Source organism: Artemia franciscana, chromosome 4 (assembly GCF_032884065.1).
Source record: "Artemia franciscana chromosome 4, ASM3288406v1, whole genome shotgun sequence".
NCBI classification, from domain to species: domain Eukaryota; kingdom Metazoa; phylum Arthropoda; class Branchiopoda; order Anostraca; family Artemiidae; genus Artemia; species Artemia franciscana.
In genome coordinates this window covers 21,226,422-21,246,473 of record NC_088866.1, presented here as the reverse complement: position 1 = coordinate 21,246,473, position 20,052 = coordinate 21,226,422, and the positions used below count along the sequence as shown (strand labels likewise).

Sequence of the window (20,052 nt, the reverse complement as noted above, 5' to 3'; positions counted from 1 at the left end):
ATTAATTTCTGCTCGTTTTAAGTTTTAATATTGCTTCTTACTTGCAGTTGAAAAAACTAGTTCTTTTTTATTTAAAAAAGGAAAAGATTGACAAGATAAGTACTTGGGAGGAGACGAGAGCCTGAGGGTCTTCCATCACCTGTGTCCCAGGTTAAATTACTCACAAAGTTATTATTAGCGTGGAGACAAAATCCGTGAAGACTCTGAAAAATGATGACTTTACTCCTTCTTTTTTACTGTAAAAATATTTATCTATGATTATATTTAGCTTTATTTGCTTTTAGTTCAGTATCAAATTTGACCTTAATTTAGCGTCAAGAATGTTGATTTAACGATATGACATATAGAGATTCATATACTGGTTTGCTAATATTTTCAGAGCTTAAAGACAATTTGGAAAAAAGTTGCTAACCTGACAACAATGAAAATCAGAAAACCCTTCCATAAAAGTTTGCATATATCAAAGGAACACGTCAGGAAAGACAAGTCAATGACAATAATAAAGTAAACAAGAGCTAACAGCTCATATGGCACTTGTGACGAGGCAAGAAGAGCTAAGAGCCAAGAGCTCATACGGTTTGAGCTCTAGCAAAATTATATGAATCAATAGATTGATTTAAAAGGAAAGTCAGAGGCTTAATGCCGGTCAGTATTTAAAATAAAGCTCTGAGTCACGGTGTCCTCCTAAATATCAAAATTCATTAATATCCGATCACCCACTCGTATGTTATCAATACCTAATTTTTTCTAATTTTTCCTCTCCCTTTAGCCCCCCGGATGGTCGAATCTGGGAAAACGACTTTATCAAGTCAATTTGTGCAGCTCCCTGACACGCCTACCAATTTTCATCGTCCTAGCACGTCCAGAAGCACCAAACTCGCCAAATCACGGAACCCCTTCCCCCAACTTCCCCAAAGAGAGTGGATCCAGCACAGTTCCGTCAATCACGTATGAAGGACATTTGCTTATTCTATCCACCAAGCTTCAGCCCGATTCCTCCACTCCAAGTGTTTTCCAAAATTACCCCCTCCAATTCCCCCCAATGTCAAAAGATCTGGTCGGGATTTGAAATAAGAGCTCTGAGACATAAAATTCCTTCTAAATTTCAAATTTCATTAAGATCCGATCACCTAATCGTAAAATAAAAATAACCCAATTTTCACGTTTTCCAAGAATTCCAGTTTTCCCCTCCAACTCCCCCCAATGTCGCAGGATCTGGTCTGAATTTAAAATTAGAACTTTAAAGCGCAAGACCCTTCTAAATATCAAATTTCATTAAGATCTGGTCACCCTTACGTAAGTTACAAATACCTCAATTTTCAAAATTACCCCCCCCCCCCAACTCCACCAAAGAGAGCAGATCCGGTCCGATTATGTCAGTCACGTGTCTTAGACAGGTTTTTATTCTTCCCATCCAGTTTCATCCTGATCTCACCGCTTTAAGTATTTTCTAAGATTTCCGGTTCCCCTCAACTCCCCCCCCCAATTACGCTGCATCCGTTTGAGATTTAAAATAAGAGATCTGAGTCACGAGGTCCTTCTAAATATGACGTTTCATGAAGATCCGATCACTCCTTCGTAAGATAAAAATATGTCATTTTTTCTAATTTTTCAGAATTAACTCCCCTCCCCCCAATAGAGCGAATCCGTTCCGATTATAAAAAATCAAGTATCTAAGACTTCTGCTTATTTTTCCCACCAAGTTTCATCCCGATCCCTCCAATCTAAGCGTTTTCCATGATTTTAGGTTCCTTCACCCGAAACTCCCCCCAATGTCACCAGATCCGGTCGGGACTTAAAAAAGAGCTTTGAGACACGATATCCTTTTAAATATCAAATTTCATTGAGATCCGATCCCCCGTTCGTAAGTTAAAAATACCTCATTTTTTCATTTTTCAGAATTACCCCCCCCCCCCCAACTACCCCAAAGAGAGTGGATCCGTTCCGATTATGTCAATTATGTATCTAGGACTTGTGCTTATTTTTCCCCACCAAGTTTCATCCCGATCCCTCCACTCTAAGTGTTTTCCAAGTTTTAGGTTTCCCCCTCCCAACTCCCCACCCCAATGTCACCAGATCTGTTCGGGATTTAAAATAAGAGCTCTGAGACACGATATCCTTCTAAATATCAAATTTCATTGAGATCCGATCACCCGTTCGTAAATTAAAAATACCTCATTTTTTCTAATTTTTCAGAATTGACCCCCCCCCCAACTACCCCAAAGAGAGCGGATCCGTTCTGGTTATGTCAATTATGTATCTAGGGCTTGTGCTTATTTTTACCACCAAGTTTCATCCCGATCCCTCCACTCTAAGTGTTTTCCAAGAAAATTGAATCAGCTTCGTATTTGACTCAATTTTTTCACTTGGTAGTTTTTTGAAAGATCTTTTTTTGGTTTTCCACTTTTTAACATGACTGGGAAGGGGAGTATTCAAGAAGGTGATTTTAAAAACCAGTTATTGGGGAGTTTTCGATCACGGAGATTTCTGTGGTAGATCTTTTGTTTTGTTTCAATCCTTACGCTTTGGAAGTGACACTAAAATCACATTTTGGTGCCATAGACATTTCATGATGGTTTTATCATTAAGAAAATATAAAAACATGTAAATGTAAATATTAGCTTTCATAAGACTTTATAAACTTCTCTCCGATGTTTTAGTGCCCTATTAGTACTGGAAAAACAAAAAAGGAAAATGGAAGACTGTTCAGCGTTGCAGATCTTTTACAAATTCGTAAAAAAAATTTCCCGGAATAAACTTGTAGTATGAAGATGAACTTAATAAAAGCTATCGATCCGAAATCAGCATTAACGGCCAGCTTTTCTTTAAATGAGGTTTCAGTTGCACGGGGATTAATTTCATACCATCTAATTTCAAGTTTCCTATCCCTGGGATATGAGTTTCTAAAAATCCTAACAAGTCCTGTTCGAAGCGTCTGGATTCGTCAGTCAAGATGTTGATACGATAGTTGAATTTTAACCTTATAACATTTCAAGTTGCAATTTTCATATTCCTTAAATAACTGAAATTATTGTCGTCTCGGGAAAAGCAATGGTCCCACAAATAATGCAAAATGGGGACTAACACATCAGCGTCTTAAACTTGATTATTTTTAAGGGTTGGCCGAATGGCTCTGTCCGTGCGAGTTGGTTCTTTTCAGGATCTTTGTTTTGGAAGACTATAGAAGCCTCAAATTATACCGATGGAAATTCGCACCTAGAAACGTATACAGGGACGAAGCGTATCTGTCCTGAAAATTTTGTGATTTTTCCATATTTTACTATATTTTTCTTATGTTAGATAGTATTTTCTTTAGCAGCTGCCTCTCCCCTGTGGTGGGAACTCATGGAAATATAGGGAGTACCGGTGTTTTCAAAATCTAGAGGGGTAATTTTGTTGTTTTTGCTATTTTCTTCTACGAAAATACAACAAAAAAAATATTTTTCAATGAAAGTACCGAACTTTTGCTACTACCTCTCCGCCCTTCCTCCAAACGTGATATTTTTCGCTAAATAAGCTTTGTGTAGATGTCGTTTCGTATCAAACAAAGTTCCACGAAAATGGCCGTGATTAAGTGAACTTGAAAACATAGAGCTTCAAAATTGAAGTTAGGGTAGCCTTCTGTCTCTCAATTCTCTAGAGACCGTCGATTGTCAAAAACACTTCAAATAGCACTTGTTCATTGGCGGAAATAGCAGGTTAATTATACCAGCTTGTCAATTTGGTCTATTGGGCGATCTGAAACGATCCTTCCTGGCAAAAAAAACTTGTAAAAATTTCAAGTAGCTGAAAATATTCTACGTGACTGTTCGACAACAGGAAAATACATCGATAAATGGTTGCGATCATCTTACAGGTTATTGTTTTCTGCTCATGATAGTACCGATTTTGTTCTAAAAGCAATATCCTCCATAGAGTACACTTGTGAAAAAGAGCTAGACATTTTCTAATATTTCTAAGCAATTGGAGGAAAATGAGCAAAATCCTAGCAAACATTTTGTAGCATCTTCAAGAAGCTACGGCCTGATATTAAAAGCGGTATCTTCCACCAATGAATACTTGAGTACTTTTTAAATATAAATTTTCAATTTTAACATGGGATTTTCGAGTTCCATCAGTTCACTTAATCACGGCCTTAAGTCCAGAGGCTCAGTACCTTATTAGAGTTAGCCAATTTGTTTCAAGTAGTATACTGCTGCACTCAGTGGGGCAGGTCACATTTTTTGCGTGGGGGGGGGGGGCAAAATATACTGTCAAAATCTAGAGGGGGGGGGGCGAATTTACCATTTTCCAATTTTTCTCTGTGTACGTATAATCTTGTGAATTAGAATACGGAAAAATTTTTCATTTTAAACAGCAAGATCTTACTCATATACCTCAATCTTTTTTGAAAACATTCGTCTATTTTTATTGTAAATTCAGAATAAATTACTACAATAAAAAAAAATGTGTCTTTAAACGTAATATATATATATATATATATATATATATATATATATATATATATATATATATATATATATATATATATATATATATATATATATATATATATATATATATATATATATATATATATATATATATAATGTATATATGAGGCTTTTTGTGTCTTAGACAAGTAACGGCCCGAAAAAATTTTGAAAGCCCTACTTTGGTGTGTATTACTATGGATAGTTTCGTTTAATTAATAACTAGCTATTCTCTTTAAGTATAATTTTAAAATCTTTCAACCCCACTTTAGTTTTGGCGGCTCTTTTTTCAATGAAAAGAAATGTTTGATATTCATGCGTCACTCTACCATCGCGCTTCACCATTGGCTTAATGATTTTGGGCATGAAATGCTATCCAAGCGTCGGGAAATAAAAAAAAACTTTTCTCGGGTTTTCATTCATTAAGCAGCCTTTACCGAATTAGCTGCATTTTGCTAAGGCGGGTTAAGGGTAAACAGTGGTGTATATGAGAATTTCTTTGTTTCGTGTAATTGGATATAACTAAAATGCTTATTATGAGGTATTTTATTTAATGATATTTTAAGATGGCTTATAGACCTAGGTTAGAAAATGGTTGTTTCGTATGCACACGGTTTAGCGAAAACGCATGCGAATTGTAATCCTCTCTTACACTCTCCTCCCTTTTCGATAGCTCTGCTTGATTGTTTTGATCTGAAAACAAAATTTTTAGAGGTAAAAACCAACCCCAAAGAGGGCTTGACTTTTAGACAGGGGTGTCTATCCGCTTTTAGACACCTTGTTTTACTTAATAAGACCCTCGGGCCCCTTATGTAAATCACTGGAAGTATGTTGCTGACACGTTAAATATTTATTAATGTGTTGGGGGACTCTATTTTCCAGCAGTTTATCGATAAGTAGGGAAAAGTATCTAAAATATAGTATTCCAATATCTGTTTGGGCTAGGACCTATTCTATTCTGATTTTATTGAGTTCTTCCCAGGAATGGGTTTTTTTGTGTCTTTGTCATCATAGCGGTCGGACCAATTTGAAGCATCTTGCTGGGATTTTTTTTTCTTATTTTTACAGCAATGTTAAATGTGAATTCCTTGATGTCATTCCCTTAAAGCTGCATTCCCTCACTTGTGATAAAATTTCATTTTGATGTGAACGTCGAAATAGGTGTTTGGTTTAAATGTTCTATCTTTTAATTAGTCATATAGCGAATCATAAGTAAAAAAGCGACCTTCGTCTATAATTAATATGACAATAAAGTCACGTTTAAATAAAATATTAGAATTCATTTTTTATTCTGATCCAATGTCTGTATCACTTATTAAGCTTGAAAATGCATATCAAAGGTTACTAGAAAGTTAAAATTCACATAATTTTATAAGTAGGCTAACCCCCCCCCCCTCTACGCAGGGTGTGACGGAATAAAAATTGTGCCGCTAAGTTTAGGATGTCTCGTCTCAAAAACGGTGGTTTCAGCATTTAACTAAAAAGAAAAGAAAAAAAGAAAACGTGGAATGTGATTTTCCTTGAGAATGAGATCCAGAGTCATTATTACCAATAAAATGCCCCCTTAAATATACCAGTCCATTGCATCTAAAAATTAAATGCCACATTTCAAATCCAAAATAAAGCATTGTGAACGAGTTGAGAATTTATTTGGAAAAGTGAAATCTCTCCAATTTGATAGTTGGGGTAGGCAGTTACCACTTTAATAAATTCAACTCCCAATGTACTTAACAGGTAATTTTAGCATGAAAAAATATTCTTTACCAAAAATCTCTATAAGACTACAGAAAAAAGAACTAGTCAAAACACTTGTCTCCACAACTCAACGGTAAATCTCTTGGTCTTTTAGTCTAATAGTCAAATCCCTAAGAAAAACATCATCAGTCTCATTAGGGCCTTGACCACAACCTTTTGAAAATGAACTTCAAGTTGTTAATATAAAAGGTTTGTTAAAGCTTCATTCAAACCTTATGGAAATTCAAAAAGTAATTCTGTGAATCCTTTTTTCAGTAAAGAGTAAATTTTATAAAACAACTTGAAATGTTTCTTCTGCAGGGGTGAAAAATGTATATCAGTCTGAAGACTAAGTCATGATAAAAGTCTACCCAAGGGGCGTATTATTGCCTCCCAATCACTTCATTTGAAAAACAGTGACTAGCAGACAAAAAAAAGGTTCAACTTCTTTTCAGTTGATTATATTTTCATCATCTTATCTATTATAAATCCCTAGTATTTACCCTTATTACTTATGAATTTAAGTATAACCTTAAAAATCCGTTCTTCTGTACGGAAACTTTGAAAAAACTGTCCCTATTCTTTCTACGAATTAGAAAAATGTTCGGAGATCAGAAAATTCCTAGTTGTCTCAGGCAACTATGAGGTTTAAACCTAGAAAGCATGTTTACCTCTTGAAAGAGTTTGCAACCTCATTTATTTTCTTCTTTTTACCTATGGTCTTTTCATTTTTTTTTTCTTTTTGCAGCCGCAAACAAATGTAAACTATCAGTTAGGATAAAAAAAAAGGTTCACACGAAAGACCTTTTATTAAATATAAGATTAGCCCATTATTTAGCGGTAATAATGCGTCAATTATTTATTAACGTCAAAGAACACGATTTAAGGGAAAGCCCATTTTTTGGGCCTAAATATGCTCCGTTTTCTAACGCTTTCTTGTACTTGATTTACCCTATTGTAAATTCAACGATATTTGGAGTCGAGTAGTACAACGTCTTTAGTTCGGATTGATAGATCTTATTACTTTGACAGTAAAGGCTTTTCTTGATTCTGTGCAGCCTTCGAAATATTTGTAGTTGACTTAATGAAGAAATAGATATTTTGTTCATGTTGAAGAATAAAATATTAGGAAAAATATTTGATAAAAGGTCTGCTAAATTGACATGGTTCTGTAATTATTTTAATATCTATCAAATTGATTTTTCTCTGTGCACGATGTTGAAAGATTGTCAAGCAGTCCTAATTATGATAAAGCAAATACAAACAAACGTATATATATATATATATATATATATATATATATATATATATATATATATATATATATATATATATATATATATATATATATATATATATATATATATATATATATATATATACATATATATAGATATAATTGTGTTGCGGAGCAACACTACTGCTTTCGTAGTTTTTGTGTTGTGGAGCAACACTACTGCTTTCGTAGTTTTATTTTGTTTTTGTTTTTGTTTTTCACCGTGATCAGCGACCTGTAGCTCCGAATTGGTAAGAGTTAAAAATTTGAGATTTTTCAGAGGGAAGGGAAACGTGAAACAGAGTAAAAAAGTTCCTGAGAAGCTCCTAAAATTTCTAACAGTTTTCCATAAAAAAAAATAAAACCGTTTTTTTCTTAGAAACTCTGCGTTCGATGTTTGGCGTCAAGTTAAGACGACCCTAGGTTCGGAAATAAACTTGTTAGAAATACAGTTATGCTGAACTCATGTAGAACTTTCATTTGTCTCTTCGAGAACCGGAGCACAAAATTCCGTAGCTCTTACAGATTTCCCGGAAATAATTCCGGAAAAGTCCGTCTCGTTCCGATTTTTTTTGGAATTTTCTCAAATTTTCGATTTTGATGTTTCTTATATTTTTATCGAGTAGTGCTATGAAAAGTATGCAAGAAGAAGTGAAGTGTTCTATATACCAAGTTGCTTCGTTCTCTAAGAAATAATTTCCGAAGTTTCGACGTTCTAGAGGTAACTTCTGTTCTGGACCAGCTAGAATTTTTTTTCCAACGCGGTTCGACAGGTCTCGATCTCCTAACAACTGGAGCTTACAATAGTTTCTCCGAAATAAAATTCCTTCTGTGGGTTTTTCTATTTGGAAGTTATGTCATGCCCTCGGGGCAATTTAAATTTTTTGGTGAATTTGGTTTGTTTTATATTTTCCTAGCTTAGACCATCAAAAGTTAAGCAGAAAACTCTAAGACGTTATTTCCGTATCTCTTTCAGATTTCCCGGAAATAATTCCCGAAATGTGCGTCTCGAAACATAATGCTTCGAATTGGCGTCAAGTTAAGACGGCCCTAGTTTCGGAAGTAAACGTTTTAGAGATAAAATAATTATGAACTCATATAGAACTTTTATTGATGTCTCTCGTTTATTTCTGGACCAGCTAAACATTTTACCAAACTCAGTTTAGTAGGAGCTCGAAATAAAACCATATCAAAGATGCTTCAAGATAACAATCGAAGCCGCATTAGAAAAATGTCCTCTGAAGGACATAATGGAGACTGTTGCTCCGCAACTGTGTCCCGTAGGGCACAGTTGCACGTGTTGCTCCGCAACTGTGCCCTAAGGAACAGGGCACAGTTGCTGCAACACTTCCTGTTGCACAGGCAACGGAGGTCTAATTGATCATCCTAAGCTGGATTATACGGAAAGCCTTTGACATAGGAAAATCGTCTATTTTACCGAAACTTGATCGCCTTGTGGTTGCGGCCATTTTACCACATTGCTTTATATGATACATTGGTGTGAACAGATTTAAGCACACGAGTTAATTTCAATCGAGTCGGGTGTTAGTGATTTTTTGGATCCCATATAGAATTGTTTCAAGTGGTTGATAAACAGCAGGATGACTAGTCGAAAAAAAACAACAATATTTAAGAATAAAAATTGCGTTTATAAATTACTTATAATCACTGGGCAATATGAATAAAATTACTTACGATCCCTTATCTACCACTTCGACATTTTCATAATGCATGGGCAATGTAAATAAAATGGCTTGGATATTATTTGTTGTTCTTTATCATTTAGACCGTTTGAATAATTCAGGGTACCAGACACGTGCAAGGCTTAGGGTTCTTTGTCCTTGTTTCTCCCAAATTAACTCAATATTTTTGCTATAATTTCTATTTTATATAGTTTCCTATATTTTCAATGAGTGACCTTGTTTTCTTTTCAATCATTGCCCTCCTCCCCTGGAAAGTTTTGACGTTTTTTATTTGCTCCTCTGGAAATTTATAATTACGGAGATACGACTTTTAGACACCCAACTGATGAATATTTAGCTGGGACTATGTCATGGCTGTTCTCTTATCTGAAAACTAGGCACGTGAGCAGGGGGAGGAGGCATAGGAACCAGGTCCTGCGAAGTTCTACTATTCTTTGAGATTATCTCTGGTTTATGTTTCAGTTTTCATATTTATTAATACTTTTTCGATAAATTTGGCTCCCCTATATTGTCTTACTGGGGACGATACATGGATGACTTAATATCACTTTGGAATCATGGGGAAAATGAACTTGGGATTTTTTTAGATCACCTTAATACATATGATGGTATTTTACTGTTTACCGTACAAATTGAAATTGCAAATAAAATACCCTTCCTAGATGTGTTAGTTATTCGTAGGATAGATAAACTCAATTCTACTATTTACAGAAAACCAACACAAAACATTAGATATCTTCATTTTACCATCAAATCATCCCCCCTCCACAAGTTAAAAGAGCTGTCGTAATCCCTCTCGTCGATCGTCCCGTAAACATTTATTCATTTGTTCTGATTCCCACATCCCCGCAGAACTAAACTTCATCAGGGGCATACTTTTCCCAATTTACTTATTAATATCACAATTAGCCGTAGACTGAAAAGGCACTCCCGTAAAATCAATGGTATTTTACCATGTGAGAATCCCGATAAGCCCTTAAATATACCTTTCATACATCCCAAAAATCACTATGAATAAAAAAAAAAGTTTGCACACAAAATAATCTGTGTGTAGTATTTTCTAATAATTTTGAAATCATGAACTTTCTAACCTTTGGTAAGGATATAACTCCAGTTACTCGCCAAAGAGGGGTTTATCAAATACTATGTGACTGTGACAAATACTATGTAGGTAGAACCCACCATAATTTAGAGAAACGTCTACAACAGCATAAAGATGATATTACCGAAGCTTTGAATTCTAATAGCGCTAATGTTTCTTTTGATTCTGCTTTAAGTGGCCATGTTTTGGAAAACCCCAGCCACAAAATACTTTTGAAGAATCTGTCCTTATTAGCAATTACCTAGGCATAAAATAGGTCGTTCCAGAAGCAATTGAAATCAGACTTAAGATAAATTATAATATTTCCTTAAATAGGGACTTGGCGGGAACACTCACTAAATGCTGCGTTAACAAATTTAATTAAAAATAATCTTATTAAATATATTTAAAAACCAGCAGAAACTAATACAGAACCAGTTAGAAAAAGACCTTCGAGGTTAGCTGTCAAAAAGGCAAGATCAGGAGTGAAAGCGTGTTTTTAACTTGTTTTCTTTCATTTCAATGAATTGCCTTGTTTCTCCTCACTTTATTTATCAGTCCTGGTTGAACTTCGCTGAAGTAAAGATGCTGCGAGTGTCTTAAAGTTTTCATTTTAGTTTTAATAGTTGTATGTTATTGCAAGTCTCTTTTCTTTTATACATTTATGTTTTGCTGAGGACAGCCCATGGACATAGGGTCGAAATATTCGTTCAAATATAAAATTCCACTGCATTGCGAAAGGGATACCCTATTGTTCTCCTGGTTTTTGATGTTTAATTTGGCTCCCTCTGAAAAAAAAGGCACCTGTATACGTACTGTTTTTTGACAGATTAACTTTAATTGGATATCAACACGATAGGACTCTGGAGACCCAATAAAAAAACTCTTGCTCCATCACCGATCAAGTGACGAGTTCGTCAAATCCACATTTAAATCTCTACGGTTGCCTTCAAAATGCTGCTCTACAATTGAACGTTGCGTACAAGCAGGGACGTATCCAAGATTTTTTTTTCAGGGGGAGGGGGCGTCTACGGAAAGATGTTTTTTGGGGGAGGGGGGTTTCCAAAAAAAATTACAAAACGCACCAAAATTGATTTTTATCCATTTTTGTTACGTTTCATCGAATTAGATATTTTAGGGGGAGGGGCCTCAAATCCCCTAACTCTCCCCTCCTGGATACAGTTTTCCGTGTAAGGATACAATTGTGACAAATTCTACCAACGATATGTAACTACTGTTTTCTGGAACCATCGGGTTCTTCCAAAAAGCAAATTAAAAAGACTAGCGTTTTAAGGAAGAAGGGTGGTAACGTCTTTATTTTTCCTGACAAGGATCCTCTCGTTCCCAACGAAAACCTGGTGCTGGTAGCGTAAGTCTCTGTAGAGCCCCCAAACTTGATAGCACGGCCGTATCCGGAATTTTTGTTCCAGGAAGGGGAGGGGAACCAAAAAACTTTAGGAAACGCAGCGAAAAATTTTTTACATGTATTTTCGCTACTTTTATACGAGTCAGAAGGGGGGCAAACCAGGTAGCCCCCCTTTTGGATACGGCCCTGCTTGACAGTCTTGATAAAGTCGTGTTGTGCTCAAGTCTAAAGCATTGTTAGCAAATTAAGAATACTGTTCATTTTCCATTTGGCTCAGAGCTTAGATTTGCTCTCTATCGACCTTGACACAGCGAGTGAAGTAAAAACTAAATCTCGAAATTTACGCAACTAGTTAAACTAATTTCGAAGAATTAGTACTTAATTTTCTGTTTCCCTAGTCAAATAGGAGAAGCTAGTTCAGTAATAAAAGAATCTATATATGCCAAATCAACACCCTTAGTGTGATTTTTAACGCTTAGATTTGGTCTTTAACGACCTAGCCACTGTGAGCGAAATAAATATCGGATCTCAAAATTTATACAAATAATTCAACAAATTTCTAAGAAATAGTGCTTAATTTTCTGTTTCCGCAGTCAAACAGGAGAGCTAGTTCAGTAATAAAAGAATCCGTAGATGCCACATCAACGCCACCAGTATGATTATTGACGCTTTAATATAATTTCGTCTCTTTGAATCAATGTTAAAGCTGAAGATAACATTTTATTGCATTTATTACCTGGCAATGGCCAATAGTACGCCTATTGAATATTTTGAAGATGAAGAAGAAGGGCAGTATATACTCGTGAGGAAGCGTGTTGCTGTAGACCCGTAAAGAGGGTCAACCCACTTAAGACTTTTGGTTTTTGCTTTGAAAAAATGCTTGCCTACATATTTGCTTTTGCCGAGCAATTCTTTCGGTATATCCATATTAGTCTTGCTTTTTCAATTTTTCTTTTGTGTACAATTCTAATATTAGCCGTTTTTATCATGACACAGCTACTGTTATCACAATGATTAAACGGTTTTTCGAATAACTACCTGCCGTATGAATTGTTTGATAACAAAAAGCTCATGTTTTTTTTATCACCAATATCTACGGAACCCTTCATTCAAGGGTTCCTTAAATTCAGGGGAGGGATTAGGCTACTTGAACCTCCCCCCGATATGTTTTCCCAGCTCACAAAACATAATAAAAATGTACAAGCACACTTTTTGATGCATTTTAAAGTTTTTCGTACCCTCCCCCGAAAAAAATATTCGGATACGGCATTGCTTATTAACGGCAAAAAAACAGGTTAAAATTTAATCTTATTCACAAAATTAATTTAAAGTAAAACTTGATTAATCAGTATAAATTTATTAAGTTAAAATTTAATAAATTAACTTAAAAAAGGAGTTAGACTTCATTAATTTGGATTAGTAATTGGATTAGATCAATACATTTTCTTATTCAATTTTTAGGAGCCAACGGGGTGGCTAAATACAATAATAAAAAAAAACAAAAAGCTGTACTATTCACTGAACGCTCTCTACGCTAAAGTTTTTCATTGTTTTAAAAAGTAGAGTTGTGAGAAAGAATCAAACTTTAGCGTAAAGAGCGGGGCGTTGAGAAGGGGACAACCCTTTTCATATACGGAATAAATTTTATTCATTTTAAGTTTTAATGTCGCTCCTTACTTGCAGTTAAAAAACAATTTTTTTCATATATAATGTGTGAACGATTTTTAATTAATACAGGTTTTGATTTTGGCTCACCGCACATGAATAATTAAAACGAAATTTGTATATTAATTTTTTTGGGGGGGCCAAATGGCTTTCTCATGGTTTTGATCGGTAGATTATATTAAAAAGAAGGGAGTGGGAGAGGAAGCCTAGTTGCCCTTAAATTTTTGGTTGCTTAAAAAGGTAACTAGAATTTTTAATTTTTTGTGAGTGTTTTTATTCGTAATAAATATACGTAACTTATGAATTAACTTACGTAGCGAACTTCTATATTTGAATATTTTTAATACGTATATGAGGGATTTCGTCTCCTCGTCAATACCTTGCTCTTTACACTAAAGCTTGAATTGTGTCCCAATTCTTTAAGAATGATCCCTGAATCACAAAGGCCGTAGAATAAATCGTTGAAATTAACTAAAAATAATTTAGCGTAAAGAGCGAGGTGTTGAGGAGGGGATGAACTCATATACGTAATAATTCCTGTTTGTTTTAAGTTTTATTGCTGCTCCGTACTTCCAGCTGAAAAAAACTTTTTTTATTTTCTCATTGTTTTTTTTTTAATAATGCTAGAACATCCTGCGCCCCCTTCCTGAAAATTCCCTTCCCTCATGATAAATTCTTCCATGCAAAGATCCTCCCACGTAACCATTCCCCCCGACCCCACCCCCCAACGCGAAAAAGTCCCTGTGAAAACGTCTGTACACTCCCCAGTAACCATTAATATATGCGAACAATCGTCAAAGTTTGGAACTTGCAGCCGCTCCCCTGGGACTGTGGGGGATTAAGCCGCCCCAAAAAACATAGTTATTAGATTTTCCGACCATGCTGAACAAGGTGGTTGTCTCAAAATTTTGATCCGGTGTCTTTGGGGAAAAATCAGTGGGGGAGGGAGCTTAAGTACCCTCCAATTTTTTTGGGCACTTAAAAAGCGAACTAGAACTTCTAATTTTCGTTAGAATGAGGTCGCTTGCAACATTCTAGGACCAGTGGGCCGATATTATTGCCCCTGGAAAAAACAACAACAAATAAACACGCATCCGCTATCTGTCTTCTGGCAAAAAAATATTAATTCCACATTTTTGTAGATAGGAGCTTGAAACTTCTACATTAGGGTTCTCTGATACGCTGAATCTGACAGTTTGATTTTCGTTAATCGTTAATCTAAAATAAGGCAAATTTTCTCAGGCTCGTAGTTTTGGATGGGTAAGACTGAACTTGATGAAACTTATATATTTAAAATCAGCATAAAATACAATTCTTTTGATGTAACTATTGATATAAAAATTCTGTTTTTTTTAAACTTTCGGTTATTAGTGAGCAGGGTGGCTCCTTACTACAGTTCGTTACCACGAACAGTTGACTATAGATAATAAATACTCGGATTAGCATTTTGAAAAAAACATGTTCTTTATCAGCACTTTAAACTTGTTGGTAAATTTCAGAAAATAAATTTACAAAATGCAGCAAAAATTTTGTTTACATGGATTAGTATTACTTCCATATGAGTCTGAAAAAATTTTGGCAAGGGGGGTTGGAACTGGGTAACCCTTTCCCTCCTAGATTTGGCCGTGGGTCAAAATAGTTTAGAAACAAGCTGTATCTTTATAGATACCAATAAAATTAACCTTTGAAAATTTTAGTAAAGTGCTGTGAAAACTCGAAATAAAGAAAATAACCAAGATACTTGGGAGAGGTGCTACACCTCAATCTCGGCAAAAGATATTGTAGGCCACCATCTCATATACACTGAAAACTCAAAACCATGTCATTTATCTCACAATAAATATTATTGATCAATGACGGTTTTTTTAGACAGAATTTTGGTTCAACAGTAACTTTGGTCCAAACCCACTTGTCCTAAGATCTTCTTCCTTAGGATTGGTAGCCCCGGAGGTAAATATAGTGATGAAATTGACAGGGTTATGTGCTACCAAAATGGATGCAGGTGGTTTTTCGCCCTTACGAGTTATTAGACGTAGTAATAGTATTTCCAGCTACAGTTTTAATAATAAGAACTTACTTTTTTCAAGTTTTGTTACGATAAAGCCATCAACTTGATGTTATATAGTTGATTTGGTGATTCATAATAAAAAAAAAACAGATTAGCCTTAATGAGTACCCAGATACCAGTGGGCCGAGGGCCAATGCTGGATTGGTAAAGCCGACTTAGATGAAGATGGATCTTATTATTTTTGTTGATAGCAGAATGCACTCTCAAGGAATCTTCCTCTATGTTAAACATTTGGAGTTTCCCCGACGTTCCTGAATTAGTGATTTCGGCGGTTTTTCTATCAATAGAAATAAAAAAAATCTGGTGAATATTTTGATCTTATCAAATCTTAAAGCCGAGAATTATTCTTTTTACAATTCCAAAATAATTATAAAACCTGTTTCGGGTTTGCAATCTAGATTGCTATACTAGACACTGTTGCTGTGGGGTATCAAAAAATAGAGCAAAAAATCTTCTATTCAACAATCAGAAACTTATTTCTATCTATATATCTATATATATAAAAATAAGTTGTCTGTCTGTGGATCTGTGGATCAGGTGACGTCATGTTTCTGTGTCGGCTGACGTCATGAAATTAGTTGTCGTCATTTTTGTTATGACGATGCTTAGTATATTGTAAAACACATTAATTTGGTTAATAATATACCATTTAAAACACGAAAATGAACATGCTGGAGTAGTCACTCGGTGAGAGAGGGTGTCAGAACGGAGAATGAAGGTCCCAGGTTCAAATCCTGGTTAGGCTAAAAAAGGTAAAAAACTAAAAACTAAAAAAAAAACTGAAAAAACTAATAAAAAAAATAAAAAAGCTAAAAAACTAAAAAAACTAAAAAAACTAAAAAAAAGGTAAAAAACTAAAAAAACTAAAAACTAAAAAAAAAACTAAAAAAAAGGAAAAAACTGAAAAATAAGCTAAAATAAAGGTAAAAACCAATAAAAAACTAAAAAGAAATAAAGGAAAAAACTAAAAAAAATTTTCATCTAAAAAACTAAAAAAAACTAAAAAAGGTAAAAACTAAAAGAACTAAAAAAGAAAAAAATAAATGACGACACTCAAAGAGAAAGCGACCAGGACAAAAGGAATGTTCGATTAGCAATCAACAAAGCACCGGGACACAGGGAGTATAAATGACGACCAGGACATAAGTAAAAAAAAAAACTAACAAAACTAAAAAGAAGGTAAAAACTACAAAAAAACTAAAAAGAAAAAAAACTAAAAACTAATAAAAAAACTAAAAAATCTAAAAATCTAAATAAACTAAAAAAGAAAAAAAAAGGAAAAAAATAAAGGAGAAAAACAAAACTAAAAAACGAATGTATATACAGACCGGGACACCGGGATACAAATGACGACCGGGACACAGGGAATATAAATGACGACCGGGACACAGGGACACAACTACAACGGGGACGCCGGGGGGCACAGGGGGATATAAATGACGACCGGGACACCGGGACAGGGAATGGTCGATTAGCAATCACCATCAACAAAGCTCAAGGGCAATCATTAGAATCATGAGGTATAGATCTGAATACGGATTGTTTTCCCATGGACCATTATATGTTGCATGTTCAAGAGTCGGTAAACCTGACAATCTATTTATATGCACAGACAATGGGACAGCAAAGAATGTTGTGTATTCGCAAGTTTTACGTAGTTAAAAACATATATAGATATATATATATATATATCTATCTATATTCACAGGTGGGACATAGGGACACAACTACAATGGCGCGTAACTAATATGGCGCGTAACGACTTACGCGCGCGGGGGGGCTTGGGGGGGGTGCGAAGCGCCCCCACCAACTAGGTGTTGGGGTGGCGCGAAGCGCCACCCCAACAGCTAGTATATATATAAAATAAGTTGTCTGTGTGTGTGTGTCGAGTGACGTCATGTTTGTGTGTCGACTGACGTCATGTTTTTCGACTGACGTCATTATAAGGATTGAGCTGTATGCGTCATGAAGTTGTTTGTCGACTGACGTCATGTTTGTCAACTGATGAAATTACATACCGGGACACAAATGACGACCGGGACACAGGGAATATAAATGACGACCGGGAACCTCAAAGAGAAATTACAGACTGGGACACCGGGACACAAATCACGACCGGGACACAGGGAATATAAATGACGAACGGGACACAGGAACACAACTACAACGGGGACGCCGGGGGCACAGGCGGGATATATAAATGACGACCGGGACACAGGGATTGTTCGAATAGAAATTACAGATCGGGACACAAATGAAGACCGGGACACAGGGAATATAAATGACGACCGGGACACTCAAAGAAAAATTACAAACTAGGACACCGGGACACAAATGACGACCGGGACACAGGGAATATAAATGACGACCTGGACACAGGGACACATCATTAGAATAATGAGGTATAGATCTGAATAAGGATTGTTTTTCCCATGGACAATTATATGTTGCATGTTCAAGAGTCAGTAAACCTGACAATATATTTATATGACACAGGGACACAACTACAATGGCGCGTAACTAATATGGCGCGTAACGACTTACGAGCGCGGGGGGCTGGGGGGGGGAGGGGGGTGGCGCGAAGCGCCCCACCAACTAGGTGTTGGGGTGGCGCGAAGCGCCACCCCAACCTAGTAATATATACTTCCTGACTGCAGTCCCTTCAAATACTTTACATATTTGTGTTCCGAAGTCAAAAATTCCCCTAAAAAGACTAGATCCAGCTGTAATCGGAGTGTGTGAGAATGCATAAATTACACCAAGGGACTAACCACTCGGATTGATCAGCAGCGATTCATTCAAGTATTAGTTAGTTGTAACCTGTTTAAACAAGAGTCTAGAGAATAAGTAGCGTGCAGACGTCAAACTACCGGCTAATAGATGCATAATACAAGAAGAATTGTTAAGGATAGTCTGTGCCTAATCATAATTTTGAGTGAGAAACCCCTTAAGTTCAACCTTCATATGTTTGTTTAGTTGAAGCGACGAAGAAAACTGATACCTTTGTATTTGACCGAGTTGCCGCCTAAGAAAAAGAATTCCCTAGGGCGTAAAATGCTTGTACTTTGACTAGGCCTTAAGAAATTGCTGATTAGCCTTAACGAGTACCCGAGTACCAATGGACAGAGGGCCAATGACTAATGACTTCGATAAAGATTTACCCCTTTATTTTTGTTGGTTTTCTTTCAAAAAATCTAGACTAACTTTGGAAGGAAACTTCCAACTTTGGAAGACCAACTTTGAGCAGCCAGTGTACATGAAAGTGCCCTTGGAAGCGTTGTCAAATACATTTTCTAGCTTTAAAAGAGTATCTGAGGTGTAAATCGACCTTTGTCCTTCATTGAATATCCAAATCATCCCTTAGAACTTACTATTGCTATCAAAGCATTATGTTAATCAACTGCTAAATACATTACTAAAAGAGCGATAATCCGAAAACTGAGTTTATTGACTAGTTTCCTTGACTCAAAGCACGGCAGAATTAGATCAAAATTGTCCAGGAGCTTTAATAGTTAATTAAGCATAACAAAGTGTATAATTTGTTTTAAATTGTGCGTAAAAGAAAAAATACTTTACACTTGAACTGAATGTGGTTGTATCAGGCAACTGTTTTTGGGAGAGACCGTAGTCGCAGGACCGCACCTAGAAAGCTTCGCTGGCACCAGTTTGAAATTAAATTCCAATTTGAATGAGTGTGATTTTTAAGGAGTGTGTCCTCTTCAAGTATGTTTCATAGTAACAGCATGAACAGATATCCTTTGCATAAATTGTGTTCAAATTGGTGATAAAACACGTCACATAAAAATTTCTGACCCGAAAATTTTTAGGGGAGGATTTCAGATTTAAAGGATACTTTTTACAAAAGCGGAAAAGACGACTTATTACCGTTTTATTACGTCCAAGATGCGAACACTTTTGAACAGCAATGGACCTTTCCACTCGACCATATAAAGTGAAATTGCTAAGAAATTAGTTTCAACAAAAATGGGTTTTAAAGATTTTTCTGTGCTAAAAATTATGACAGGGCTATTTTTACCGACGGGATTTATCCTCTATATATGTTTAATGTGAAAACGGAAACGGAAAGAGGAAAAGACGATGAATTACCGTTTTATTACGTCCAGGGTACGAATACTTTTAAACAGAAGTGGATCTTTCCACTCGACCATAAAAAGTGAAATTGCTAAGAAATTAGTTTCAACAAAAGAGGGTTTTAAAGATTTTTCTCTGCTAAAAATTATACCTGGATTATTTTTACCGACGGGATTTATCCCCTATATATGGTTAATATGAAACGGCAGGTCCGTACGGGGGGAGGGTGTCTTTGATCTCTTGCATCGATAAATCTTAATATTATTAGGATCTCTACTGCTTTGTATATGTCATGATTCAAGTCTGTTTTTTTCTTAAGTTATTCCCCTCGCCTCTTCCAAAACCCATTCCGACGTAAAGGTACGAATGAATATATTTATACATGATTATGGTTGATCTTATTTGGAAGGAAGAGGCACTAATTAATGAAGATGATGCTTTAGTGGTTTATCATAAATAGGTGATACATGATTGAAGCATAGTCTGTATTTTTAAAACTAAAGCTGTATAGAGTGTGTTAAGATTGGTTTTTCGAGATTATAAATTATACAAATTGGAAAGTCTATCATCAAAAATCATATTTTCTAGCTTATAT

General features: G+C 35.6%; 1 protein-coding gene across 1 annotated transcript in view; it reads left to right on the top strand.

The window, feature by feature from the left end:
- The first annotated feature begins 4,889 nt into the window (after positions 1-4,889).
- The window catches only part of LOC136026140 (uncharacterized), a 76,653-nt gene continuing 61,490 nt past the window's right edge, over positions 4,890-20,052 (top strand). The window contains exon 1 of the mRNA XM_065702442.1: positions 4,890-5,013. Within this exon, the coding sequence (XP_065558514.1) occupies positions 5,000-5,013 (14 nt within the window). The 5' untranslated portion in view covers positions 4,890-4,999. The remainder of the gene's footprint in view (positions 5,014-20,052) is intronic.